The 12,390-nt window shown below is 42.4% G+C and overlaps 1 protein-coding gene across 1 annotated transcript in view; it reads left to right on the top strand.

Annotated features, from left to right (window-relative positions):
* The first annotated feature begins 2,565 nt into the window (after positions 1–2,565).
* RBP1 (retinol binding protein 1) overlaps positions 2,566–12,390 on the top strand; it is a 72,378-nt gene continuing 62,553 nt past the window's right edge. Inside the window, exons 1-2 of the mRNA XM_033958965.1 lie at positions 2,566–2,921; positions 3,662–3,840. Of these exons, the coding sequence (XP_033814856.1) occupies positions 2,849–2,921; positions 3,662–3,840 (252 nt within the window). The 5' untranslated portion in view covers positions 2,566–2,848. The remainder of the gene's footprint in view (positions 2,922–3,661; positions 3,841–12,390) is intronic.

Raw genomic sequence — 12,390 nt, 5'->3', positions numbered from 1 at the left:
CTTGGATTCATGTTAATTTTGAACCCAAGCATTTTCTGGTAGTAGACAGATTCCACCTTTTCAACAGTGTCACACTTTAGTCCATCCAGAAGGTGTTGATCTTCTCCTGCTGCAGGTTTAGAAATATTAATGGAAGGAGGAGGAGCTACATCCTGCTGCACTGTTTAAAAGACAGTAACATTAACTTGCCTAGGGGAGCGTGTGGCATTGTGGTTAAATCTACAGCCTCAGCACGCTGAGGTTGTGGGTACAAACCCAGGCTGCTCCATGTGACCCTGGGATAGTCTCTTAATCCCCCCTCCCCCCTCATTGCCCCAGGTATATTAGATTGATTGTGAGCCCCACCAGGACATGCAGGAAAAAATGCTTGAGTACCTGAATAAATTCATGTAAACCAGGGGTGCCCACACTTTTTTGGCTTGCAAGCTACTTTTAAAATGACCAAGTCAAAATGATCTACCAACAATAAAATTTTTAAAAAAACACAAAACACACTGTACACAGAGAAAATGTTAATTATCATTTGAATTCGGATTTTTTTTCAAAGGTCAAGGCAGATGACTTTAAAATATGCAATGTCACCTCAGTAACAACTATACTAAAATAGACAAATATACCCCCTCCCCTTTTACTAAACCGCAATAGCGATTTTTAGCACAGGGAGCTGCACTGAATGCCTTGCATTGCTCTCGATGCTCATAGGCTTCCTGCGCTAAAAACTGCTATTACGGTTTAGTAAAAGGGGGCCACAGTGCAAAATATAGACAGCAGATATAAATTCTCAAAACGGACACATTTTGATCACTAAATTGAAAATAAAATCATTTTTCCTACCTTTTTTGTCTGGTGATTTCATGAGCCTCTGGTTGCACTTCCTTCTTCTGTAAAGCCAATATTTCTTTCTTTCTTTCTTTCTCTCTCCCCCCCCCCCTGCCTGCATACCTTTCTTTCTCTCTTCCCCTGCCCTTCTCTTTATTTCTGCCTTTCTTTCTCTGTCCCCCTGCCATTGTGTCAATTTCTCCACTTCCCCGATTCTTTTCCTATCCCCACCCCCAAACCACCAACGCAATTTCTCCATGCTGCTTCCACGAACCAGGCCTGGCGTTGCCTTTGTGATCTTTTTCTCCCTGCTGCTTCTCCAAGTCATGCCTGGCGTGTACAAGCACCGGGCCCACAAGATTTCACCTCTGATGTCAATTCTAACGTTGGGGAGGATGTTCCAGGCCAGCCAGGCAGCGATTGGCTGGCCCAGAACTTCTTCTCCAACGTCAGAATTGATGTCAGAGGTGAAGTCTTGTGAGTCCGGCGCTTGTATATACCAGGCCTGGCTTGGAGAAGCAGCAGGGAGAAAAAGATCACAAAGGCAACACAATCGACTCGCGTTGCCTTTGCGATCTACTGGTCGATTACGATTGACCATTTGGGCACCCTAGATGTAAACCATTCAGAGCTCCCCTGGGTGAACAGTATAAAAAATTTAATAAATCTGAATTATTAGTTTCAATAAGGTTGACCAGGTTACTGAAATTCTAAATCCAAAGTATTGCTGTTCTTTTTTTTTCCTCTGTGTGATAAGTTATAGCCTATTTTTTTTACTGCCCCTCTGGTTGTCATTTTGCAGGTAGCCTATTTTACTGCCCCTCTGGCTGTCATTCTGCAGGGAGTCCCCGCGCTGACGTCATCTTCTTTGCTGGTCCGCCCACACAGGAAGAGAAGAAAATGTCATAAGGAGCGGGACCGGCAGAAAAGGAGAAGACGGAGTTGCAAGCCTATTTTTATTCCCGTCTGGTTGTCATTGTAAACTAAAGGGAGTCCCCGCGTTGACGTCTTCTTCTCTGCCGGTCCGCCCACACGGGAAGAGAAGAGCGTGTCATAAGGGGCGGGACCGGCAGAGGAGAAGACGGCGTTGTAGGGGACTCCAGTAAATGCATAGCAGCAGCTGTGGCAATCAAAAAAAGAGGAGGTGTGCTATTAAGGAGGACCAGGATCCTGGAAAATCTGTCAAATCCTGCAATTTTACCAGGATCTCAATACAAGTCTATGAGGATCCTGCAAATCCTGGTTTTACCCAGACCCCTTTTTTTTTTTAATTTGTTTAGCTTTTGCAGAAATTAATGCTAGCCTTTAAAGCGTTTAATGTTATAAATTTAAGTAAAGTGTGATGCAGAAGGGAGGGGAAATTCATTTATAACATAAATATTAATATAAAAATGAACGAAGGTCTGCATTTAAAGTCCAAATGAGGAAATGAAAGAGCAAGAAAGCGATCACTTTTCTACTGGAGTAATGGGACTATTTGAGACTATCATAGCAAAAGATAAAATACAATGGGAATATGGAGGAACACGGGATACATTTTTAAAAATATAAGGTTCAAAAAATATCACGTGTCACTTTTAGGAAGGCAGAATCTAATGTTGAAAGTTTTTTGGGTTGTTTTTTTTTTTTTTACATCTATCTGTAAACACGCCGGGTCATTAACCTGGAGAGTTCATGCAGAGTAGCAAAGCGGCGGAGTGATCCTGTAAAATGGTTAACCAGTGGCTTCAGCGCTCTTGGACACAAAACAAAAAGCACACACATTCACACACACAAAAAAAAGTTCTGTTGCGTTGAAAGGAAGTTTGCTCAGTTGCCATTATAAATCAAGAGTTCAGCTTTGTGAGGGATTCAAGGGAAGAAGAGTAATCGGATTAGGGAAAACTTGCATAACTGCGGGAGTGGGAAGATCAGAAAAAAAGAAACCAGCCAGTTCAAAGCTAGGGAGCAGAAGAAAAGAGAGACTTGTGTGTGTTCCTGTAGTATTGCAGTCAGTTTTTAATAACAACGTGTTTTTTTAATACCAGAAATGCCTATTGATTTCAGTGGTTACTGGAAAATGCTCAGCAATGATAACTTTGAGGAGTATCTGAAGGCACTGGGTAAGATTCCCTTCATGTTAGTTTATATAAAGATCAGTGAAATGTTTTCTAAACTTCAGTAAAGAGAAAAAAAAAAGTCGATTCTGTTTTAGAGAAAATTACTGTCTTTTGAAGGTTTTTGTATGGTATGCTGTGTTTGGCAATCATAAACAGAAATGCTTAAAAAGTGTGTGCATATGTGTGTTATGCATATAAACAGTTATGTGTAATTAAAGACTCAAAGTAAATTAGCGTTTTTTTCTGATCATGTAGACGCTAGGAAAAGTGGAAATTTTTCCCCGAGCTCTGAAGAGACAAGGCAGCCACAGAGGGAGACGCAAGATAAACATGCTTCTTGTGATGCATATCTTGGAACGTGTGTACATTTGTTATGTAGAAATGTACATTTAATATTTATTAATGGTAATTGGTAACATAATGAATGCCTGTTTGAGTGCTTGTTGATATGAATAGCTAATTCATCCTGAAAGCTGTAATTACAAATTTACATAATCCATTATTCATTTTTATACCCCACTGTAATATACTTCCAACTTTTTAAAAAATGTAATCATCCTAATAGATCATGCTCTTTTTTCATGGATAAATGCTATTTGATTGGCCACAGTCCTTTTTACATGAGTTAATTGGACTCTGCTTTTCTTTTGCTTTTAAATCCTGTCTAGACTGGCTAGTCTTGCATTGTACTGTAAGAGATTAGTGCAGGGATTTAGTGCAATCCTTTTCATTTTTGCTTACAGATGTGAATATTGCTCTGAGAAAAATTGCCACCTTGTTGAAACCTGACAAAGACATCATTCAGAATGGCGATCACATGATCATTAAAACTTTGAGCACCTTTAGAAACTACATCATGGATTTTGATATAGGAAAAGAATTTGAAGAGGATTTGTCAGGAATAGATGATCGTAAATGTATGGTAAGAATTAAAATTATTTTCATACAGGTCTTATTACACAAGGGGAAATGTTTTTATAATACACAGTGGAACCTCGGTTTGCGAGTAACACGGTTTGCGAATGTTTTGCAAGATGAGCAAAACACTCTGCAAACTTTTGTCTCGCAAACCGAGCACTGCCCTGATAAACGAGCACTTACAGCTGCAGGAAGCGCCGCTTCAGGGGGATTCCTCTTCCGTCCGCCGGCCAGCCTTCCACTCCGGGTACCTTCCGCATGTTGGAGAGCCTGTATTTGAGCCCACGCAGCCAAGTGCCGTCCCACCTGCACGTTGCGTATAATCATGCACAATGTCAATCATCAACGTTGTGCGTGATCATATGCAACGTGCAGTTGGGACGGCACTTGGCTGCGTAGGATCAGATAGAGGCTCTCCAATATGCAGAAGGCTGGCTGGCGGACAGAAGAGGAATCCCCCTGAAGTGGCGCTGTGTGGGCTCAGGGGTTCTCTAGAGGCTGGCGGACAGACGAGGCATCCCCCAAAGTGGCACTGCGGCATTCTTCAGCAGCTGGCGGACGGAGGAGGCGTTACTAGAGACCCGGCACCCGACAGGTACAGACCCCTGGGCCACCCCCTCGCCACTTTTTCGGCACGTTTTGGGTTCTGGAACGAATTGTCAGCGTTGCCATTATGGCCTACGGGGAAAGTTGCTTTGATATTATGAGTACTTTGGATTGCGAGCATGCTTCTGGAACGAATTATGCTCGTAAACCAAGGTACCACTGTACTCTGGTACTAGTGGTTAGTCGTTGAATGTATAACAGTACAGATCTTTTAACAGGTCATCTAGAATAGATTAAGAGGGTGAAAAGGATTCTATTTATAGTCTACTTCAGAAAGACACACAGGCTCCAATAGGACCCTTTTTGCCCTCTCACAGGCTGATGCTCAGAATCTAATGCCTGTGCTAGAAGCAAAAAGTACTGGAATAGCACCAATGTTTAGGGTGTGCAGGATTTTCAGAGGGCGCCAACGCTGGGGACAATGTAGATGCCAAAGATGGCTGCAAGTAGCATGTAAATATATTCAATCTTATGCAAATGAGGCCCTTTCCTAGTCCCTCACAATGCTGGTATTAGGATATCTGAAGAGAGATTTTATGAGAGGTTTAGTATTGTCCTGTGAGGGATCACGCTTTAAGAGGAGGGGCCTCAGGATCATGAGAGCACATGTCCATTGCGGGTTTAACCTTTGGAAAAACTGCCTTGGCTATATCGTTACTTGCATGCTTGTATGCATCTATTTATGTCCTGTTTGCTCGCCTCCCTGCTGACCTCCACTTCTCAGCATGGGCTCCCTGCTCCCCAGTTTGAGCAGGCATACCACAAGAGCTATACTTACCTTGCAGCTCATGTGCACAAGCACCAGGCACATTCTTCCCCCTTAACTTCGCAATGCTCAGCGCTAACAGTGTACATGTAATTTGTATACTGTTAGCTTTGAGCATTTGGGCATTATTTTGCTGCACTGTTCTCGCAGTAATGTCTGGCACTTCCATTTAGTGCCAGAGTTTTGAGCATTGGGCAATTTTATAAAGACATATGTGTCTTTATAAAATATCAACAGAAGACCTTCAGAAATCATGATTAAAATGAAGCTTTGGACGTTTACTCTTGTTCAACAAGAGGTATAAATTACATGACATTAGTGACTTTTTTATTCCGCCATTACCTTGCGGTTCAAGGCGGATTACATAAGAGGTTATCTGGACATTTCCAGAAGAGTTACAGAGTTGAACGGGTTACTTCGGGGGACTGAAGTGCTTCCTGTGGTGTTAGTTTGTTTTGATGGATTTCTTGAATAACAGGGCTTTTATTTCTTTTCTGAAAATTTTGTAGTCTGGTGTCATGGTCAGTAGATTGGATAGTTGGCGGTCTAGTTTTGCTGCCTGCGTGGCCAGTAGGCCATCGTACTTTTTTTTGCATTTGACGCCTGTGATTGGGGGGTGCATGAATGGTGTCTGGGTTCTCCTTTGCCTGGTTGTGTTAGTTCAGATAAGGCGGTTGTTCATATAAGCTAGGCTGTCTCCATTCATAGCTTTAAATAGTGGACATGTGTATTTTGTAAAGTACATATGCAAATTTCTCTTTAACAGCTCAAACTCCACCCTAAAATATGCCTGTACCCAATTTCCCTAATTATAGAAAGTTGAGTGCCCAAACTTGTAACTTGTATGCAGCTACTCATATGCATGCACAAGTTGTAGAATAAGATCAGTTGCATGTGCTTATTAATTTAATAATGAGCTAATTGGCCTTAATAAGCAATAATAGGCTATAATTTAGCAGTTATGTGCATCAGTATTCTATAACTTGCATGCTGAAATTCTAGACTACTTAAAATTCAAAGGGGCATGGACTTGGGTGGAGCAAGGGCGTGTCGGGCAGTTACGCACACAGGTTATAGGATACTCTCCTTTGAGTATTCTGTTCAATATATTTGTGACCAACATTGCTGAAGGGTTAGAACAGTGGTTCCCAACCCTGTCCTGGAAGACCACCAGGCCAATCGGGATTTTCAGGCTAGCCCTAATGAATGAGAGAGATTTGCATGAGAGAGATTTGCATATAATGGAAGTGACAGGCTTGCAAATCTGCTCCATGCATATTCATTTAGGGCTAGCCTGAAAACCCAATTGGCCTGGTGGTCCTCCAGGACAGGGTTGGGAACCACTGAGTTAGAAGGTAAGGTTTGCCTTTTTGTGGATGATGCCAAGTTTTGTAAGAGTGGACACCCTGGAGAGAGTGGAAAACATGAAAAAGGATCTGCAAAAGTTAGAGGAATGGTCTGTTTGGCAACTAAAATTCAATGCGAAGAAGTGCAGAGTGATGCACTTGGGGAGTAGAAATCCAAGGAAACTCTGTGCTGAGAGATGAGAGGTTGATATGAACGAATGGGGAAAGGGGATGATAGTGTCTGCAGATCTGAAGGCAATGAAACAGTATGACAAAGCGGTGATTGTAGTCAGAAGGATGCTGGGCTGTATAGAAAGAGGCATAACCAGCAGAACAAAGAAGGTGCTGATGCCCTTGTACAGATCATTGATGAGTCCCCACTTGGAATACTGTGTTTGAGGCCGTATCTAGCTAAGGATGTAAAAAGACTTGAAGCGGGTCCAGAGAAAAGTGGTGAAAATGGTTATGGGGCTTGCGCCAAAAGATGTACAGGAAGAGATTGGAAGACCTGAATATGTATACTCTAGAGGAGGGACAGGGGAGATATAATATAGACATTTAAATGCTTGAAAGGTATTAATATAGAAACAAATCTTTTCCAGAAAAAGGAAAATGGTCAAACTAGAAGGCATGAATTGAGGTTGCGGGGTAGGAGTACTTTTAGGAAATTCTTTTTCATGGAAAGGGTGGTTGGTGGTGGTTGCCTGGAATACCCTCCCGAGGGAGGTGGTGGACATGAAAATGGTGATGGAATTCAAAAAAGCATGGGACAAACAGAGGATCTCTAATTAGAAAAGGAATGTATAAAACAAACTAAGGCCAGTACTGGGCATCTTGTATATGGTGATTTGGTTTAAGTTGAGTTAGGTAGAGCTTTGATAGAAGACAGTGACAGGATGGTTAGGCTGGAGTGGTCTTCAATGGCAAATCAGGGAACCTAAAGACAGTACCGGGAGGATTTCTATGGTCTATTGTCCAAACCTTAGTTTCTTTTAACACCCCCCCCCCTTCTTCCCAGTAATCTGTCTTATTGACGGATCCCTCACAGATAATTAGATGACTGTGAGGTCTGAGCTCTTATAACCTCCCATCATTTTTTAATATGACTTAGGCCCATCCTCCCCTCTCCCCCCAAAAAAAAGCCTCCATCAAAGCAGAACCAACTGGAGTATCTCATTCCCTTTTCTGAAACCGTTTAGAGCTTGACTTACAGGCCCTTGGAGTTTGACTGAATGGGACAGATACTTCCAGACATTTACACTTTCTTTTTTAGGGGTATTCTGAGCACTATAAGATTCCCACAACAAAATGCTAGCATTCTAATCACTTAAACTGTAATGTTAACCTATATATGTCTGGCTTAGGGATGCTGCCTGGGAAGTAAGTTCTAGGCCTCAGGGCTGGAGCTGATGGCTTTATGTGTATTCTGCTTATGTTATAGGGCATTACACATTATGGGCTAAATTCTGTAATTGGTGCCTAAAAAAGATAGGCGCCTAAAGTTAGGTGCTTATTGCACTTAGGCGCCTAACTTAGCAGCGCCTAACTTTAAAACTGTAATTTAGGCCAGGGTTTTAAAGGCACAATTTTAGGTGCCTAAGGGCTAGATTCACAAAACAAACCGATCATGTACCGATCGGTTTGCGACCCCTTTGCGACCAGATTTCCCTTGGGCTCCATTCACTAATCTCTCCTGCGATCCTGCGATCCGATTCGAATCCATGCATGCAAATGAGGAGAAACGCATGCAAAGTAGGCAAGGACGCAATTCACACCACAAATTTTCCAAACCGACTGGGCTGGCCAATCATCCCAAGAAGTGACTGCTGGGGACCAGTTGAAAACGTCTTTCCGACTCTCCAGCTCCATAGAAGCCCTGCTCTGCCCCGATCTATGTCCTGCCTGCTCTCCCCGAATGTCGCCCTGCTCTGCCCCGATATGTCTCCTGCTTGCTCTCCCCGAATGTCGCCCTGCCCTGCCTCGATCTGTCTCCTGCCTGCTCTCCCCAAATGCCGCCCTGCTCTTCCCATCTCTCCTGCCTGCTCTGCTCTTCCCCGCACTGCGAACCCTTGCTTTTAACCCACGGGTTTAAAGCGGGTTAAAACTACGGGCTCGCTGGTCTAGAAAAGTTTTTAAAAAGTTAAAACCAAAAAAAAAAAAAGGTCACGGCCCCGAACACGTCTGCCCTGACTCTCCCACCCTTTCCCGCAGTGCACAGGCTCCTTAAAAAAAGAAAAAAAAAAAATCTATGCCAGGCCCGGAGGTCCAGCACATGCGCAGACCGTCTACAGATGGTCTGAGCATGCGCTGGGATCGCTAGCGAATGATCAGGGTAGGCATATTAGGGTTTCCTGAATTCATCGGACCTGCCCGGATCGGGCCGGGCAGGTTCGTGAATCTAGCTCTAAGTTCTTTAGAGAAGCACGCCTAGTAGCTCCTGTCTTTCTCCACCCCTAAACATAACTACTTTAGTGTTAGATACATCTTTTGTAGAATCACACCTAAGAGGATAGGCACCTATCTCCCTATTGCATTTTATTTTTTCAATTATGAGCATTTTAAAGCTCATTATTGAAGCCAATTTACTGATTTATTTATTTATGTGTCTAACTTTAGGTGCCTCATAGAATTTTTCCCACTATGCATACTCAGTTAATTTTATGCAAAATTCTGGATGTGCATGACTGCATAATTCTCCAGTGTGTAGATTTTTTTTTTTCTTTAGCTCCAGTCTGCAATATCTCCTCTGATCTGATGGAAAGAATGTAGCTATTGAAACTGAAAGCCTGTCATAAATATATTAAGTTAGTTTTATTGGACTATCACTTACATCTTTTATGTTGACCTTTATTTCTTCCATGTAAGGGTAGAAATCAATAGCACCTTTCTACATGAAATCCCTGAATCTGGTACCAGCATCTCAGGAGCAGTAGTGCTACTGGATTATTCAGTCAAATTAGTCTCTAGAAGATAATTCCGTGACCTAGCAGTGCATTGTGATAAACGAGGCTATAGCAAAACTGAACTTTTTTGATGGAGTGGAGAGGATGTGATATGGTTTCATACAGAAAACCAATTTTAAAATTGCAAGTAGAAAGTGTGAGAGGTGTTCAATAATTTATCTACCTTTTGTAGGAAAGAGTTTTCAAAAAATTTTTGTTTTATTTTTCAGTATAGTCCCCCGATAGCGCCATACACTTCATCCTCTTTTCCTGCAATGACTTTAACCCTCTTGAAAAGAATTATTCTATTTGACCTTCAGACCAGGACGTTACAGCTTCCTTGATGTCTTCATCACTTGAAAATCGCTGTCCATAGAGCGATTTCTTCAAAACTTGAAACAGGAAATAATCCAAAGGAGCCAGGTTAGGACTGTAAGGTGGATGGTTCAGCTGCTGAAACCCATATTCTCGGAGGGCAGCCTGTGATTGTTGTAACATGTGCACTGGCACATTGTAGTGAAGAAGCAGCACGCCTGCTGTGAATTTTCCTCATCTTTTTTCCTTGATTGTCTCCCGCAAAGCGATTATTGTATTGGCATAACTCTCCCCGGTTATGGTTGTCGTGTGTGTCATGAATTCTAGAAGTAGGTGAATTCATGGGCCAATGAAATCTGGGGTCTCGGTGTCCTTTGCCCAATGTGGTGGGACATGTTGGAAGATAAAATAATCTCCTGACATGCGACAGTTCGCTGGCAACAGCTTCTGCATCTCGAGGACATCCCAGTAGTATACACTCTTTAACCACAGGATCGATGGTGAACAGATCTGTGTGACTGAGACTATGACTGATTGGCTGACGGTTGGGCGGGTCTGTAGTAGGTGTTTGGCATTAACCTCACACTTCAGTGTTGAAGGCACGTAAGGGTGATCATTCTGTGTGTTAACCAGTGAAGCGACCGTAAATATCTTTTCATCTGTAAACCAGATGAAGCTGATTCTGTGCCCCTTGTACTTGGTCAAAAGTTGCTTGCACCATTTCGGGCATGTGTTTTTGTGTAAAGTTAACTCTTGGGCATGACGCTTTTTAAGATACTTTAATTTCAGATTGTCATGAATTATCCTAACCATAGTTGTCTGGTTTACTACTTGCTTCTCTTGCTATTTGGTGAGTTGTTCGGTGTGTTGCGGCATGCCCTCCTGCTCTTGTGTGCAAATCGAGCACGGTCATTTGCTGCCTGGCTTACAAGCCACAGTGCCCGTTGCTTGGATCTTGCATAGAAGCACATCAAGGACGTTTTTGTTCCAACCATTCAGCAATCGCCATCTGCTGTAACCTTTTAGCAGTACTAAGTTCTTTATCAGAATTTGGTCTTCTGCAGTGAAAACCATTGCGATACAGATTGTTTACAAGCTATCATCTGCTTCTGTGTGTATCCCATAGCAACAATTAATTTTCACAAGGTAATGTGATGCTGTGGGAAATATTTACAACATTTTACCTCAACTTCATTCAGGACACGATGCACTAAATTTCATAAGAATCAGCTGAGTTCTGTGGAAGATATGACAAAAAACATTTTGGTGTGTTAAAAAAAAAAAAAAAAATTCAGTTCAGTGTATGTAGTTTTCTCTTGCCAGGGTGAAGGTTGCTCCAGAGGCCGTTCAAAAATATTTTTAATGGTTCCTGTTGCTTTAAATTAGGAAAAATGTACACAGTTTCCTCGGTAATTACTAAGATAATGATTGTTATGCTAAGCGAAGGTGTTCTATCGGAAATACTGAAAATATCGACAGTTAAATCACTGGTGAAGGATAAGAGTGTGGGAGTCCGGGAGATAAAGAATTTTTGGCCAGTGATAGGGTTTCCTCTGTTAGCAAACATAGTGGAGAAATTGGTTTACGTGCATTTAGAACATCATATAGAACACAATAACATCTTAGCTAGTCATCGGTACGCTTTTAGGAAGAATCATAGTACTGAGACGGTTTTGGTCTTGCTGGACAAGATGTCCAAGTAGTTATTTTTGAAACTGACTTGCTAGAGGTCTTGCTAGGTGTTTGACTGCAGTGTGTTCAAAGTTCAAAGGGGCATGTTGGAGGCATGTTATGGGTGGGCTTTGGGCATGCTTAGCACTTAGACATCTTTCAACCATAATTGAACATTTACCAAGATGTCCAGGACACCATTTAGACGTTCGCAGCTTGACCTGTCTTAAAAGCAAATGAGGGCCAAAAAAGTTCCCAAACTGACCAGAGGACCACTGGAGGGATGAAGGTATGACACTCCCAAACTCCCCCAGTGGTCACTGACCCCCCTCCCACCCACCCCCAAAGATCTGAATGAAAATGTACATACTCGTCTGCTCGTCTGTATAACAGCAGCACACAGTATGGGAAATCCTAGTAGGACAGCAAGCAGGAGTCTGGAGTAGCCTGGTGGACAGAGTAGTGAACCATAGAGAGGGTAACCCAGGCCCATATCATACTCTAACCAAACTCCTACTGTATGTCATATAGGTGACACTTGCAGCCATAAGGGCTAGTGGAGTGGTAGACTGGTGGGTATAGTAGGTTTTGGAGGGCTCACTATATATTATAAGAGAATTATGAGATCTATACCTGCAACCCTTTATGTGAAGTTCACAGCAGTGCCCTCTAAGGTCCCTCACTGCTTTGCTGACATGTCTGTGATCAGTTCATTAAAAATGCTGGCCCCTCCTATATGCAAATGACTTGTTTTTGACATGTTTCATCTGAACGTCTTATTTTTCAAAAATGGTCAAAAAAGACATCTTGCAAAGCCAAGAATTCTAGCATGTCTTTTTTAGAAAAACAAAACATAAGACTGCTTGCGGTTTTGAAAAAGGACATTTTCTCTAATGGATTTTTTGGAC

The sequence above is a fragment of the Geotrypetes seraphini genome, chromosome 9 (genome assembly GCF_902459505.1).
Source record: "Geotrypetes seraphini chromosome 9, aGeoSer1.1, whole genome shotgun sequence".
NCBI lineage: Eukaryota > Metazoa > Chordata > Amphibia > Gymnophiona > Dermophiidae > Geotrypetes > Geotrypetes seraphini.
The sequence above is the reverse complement of the archived record's forward strand: the minus strand, read 5'-3'. Positions and strand labels throughout refer to the sequence as shown.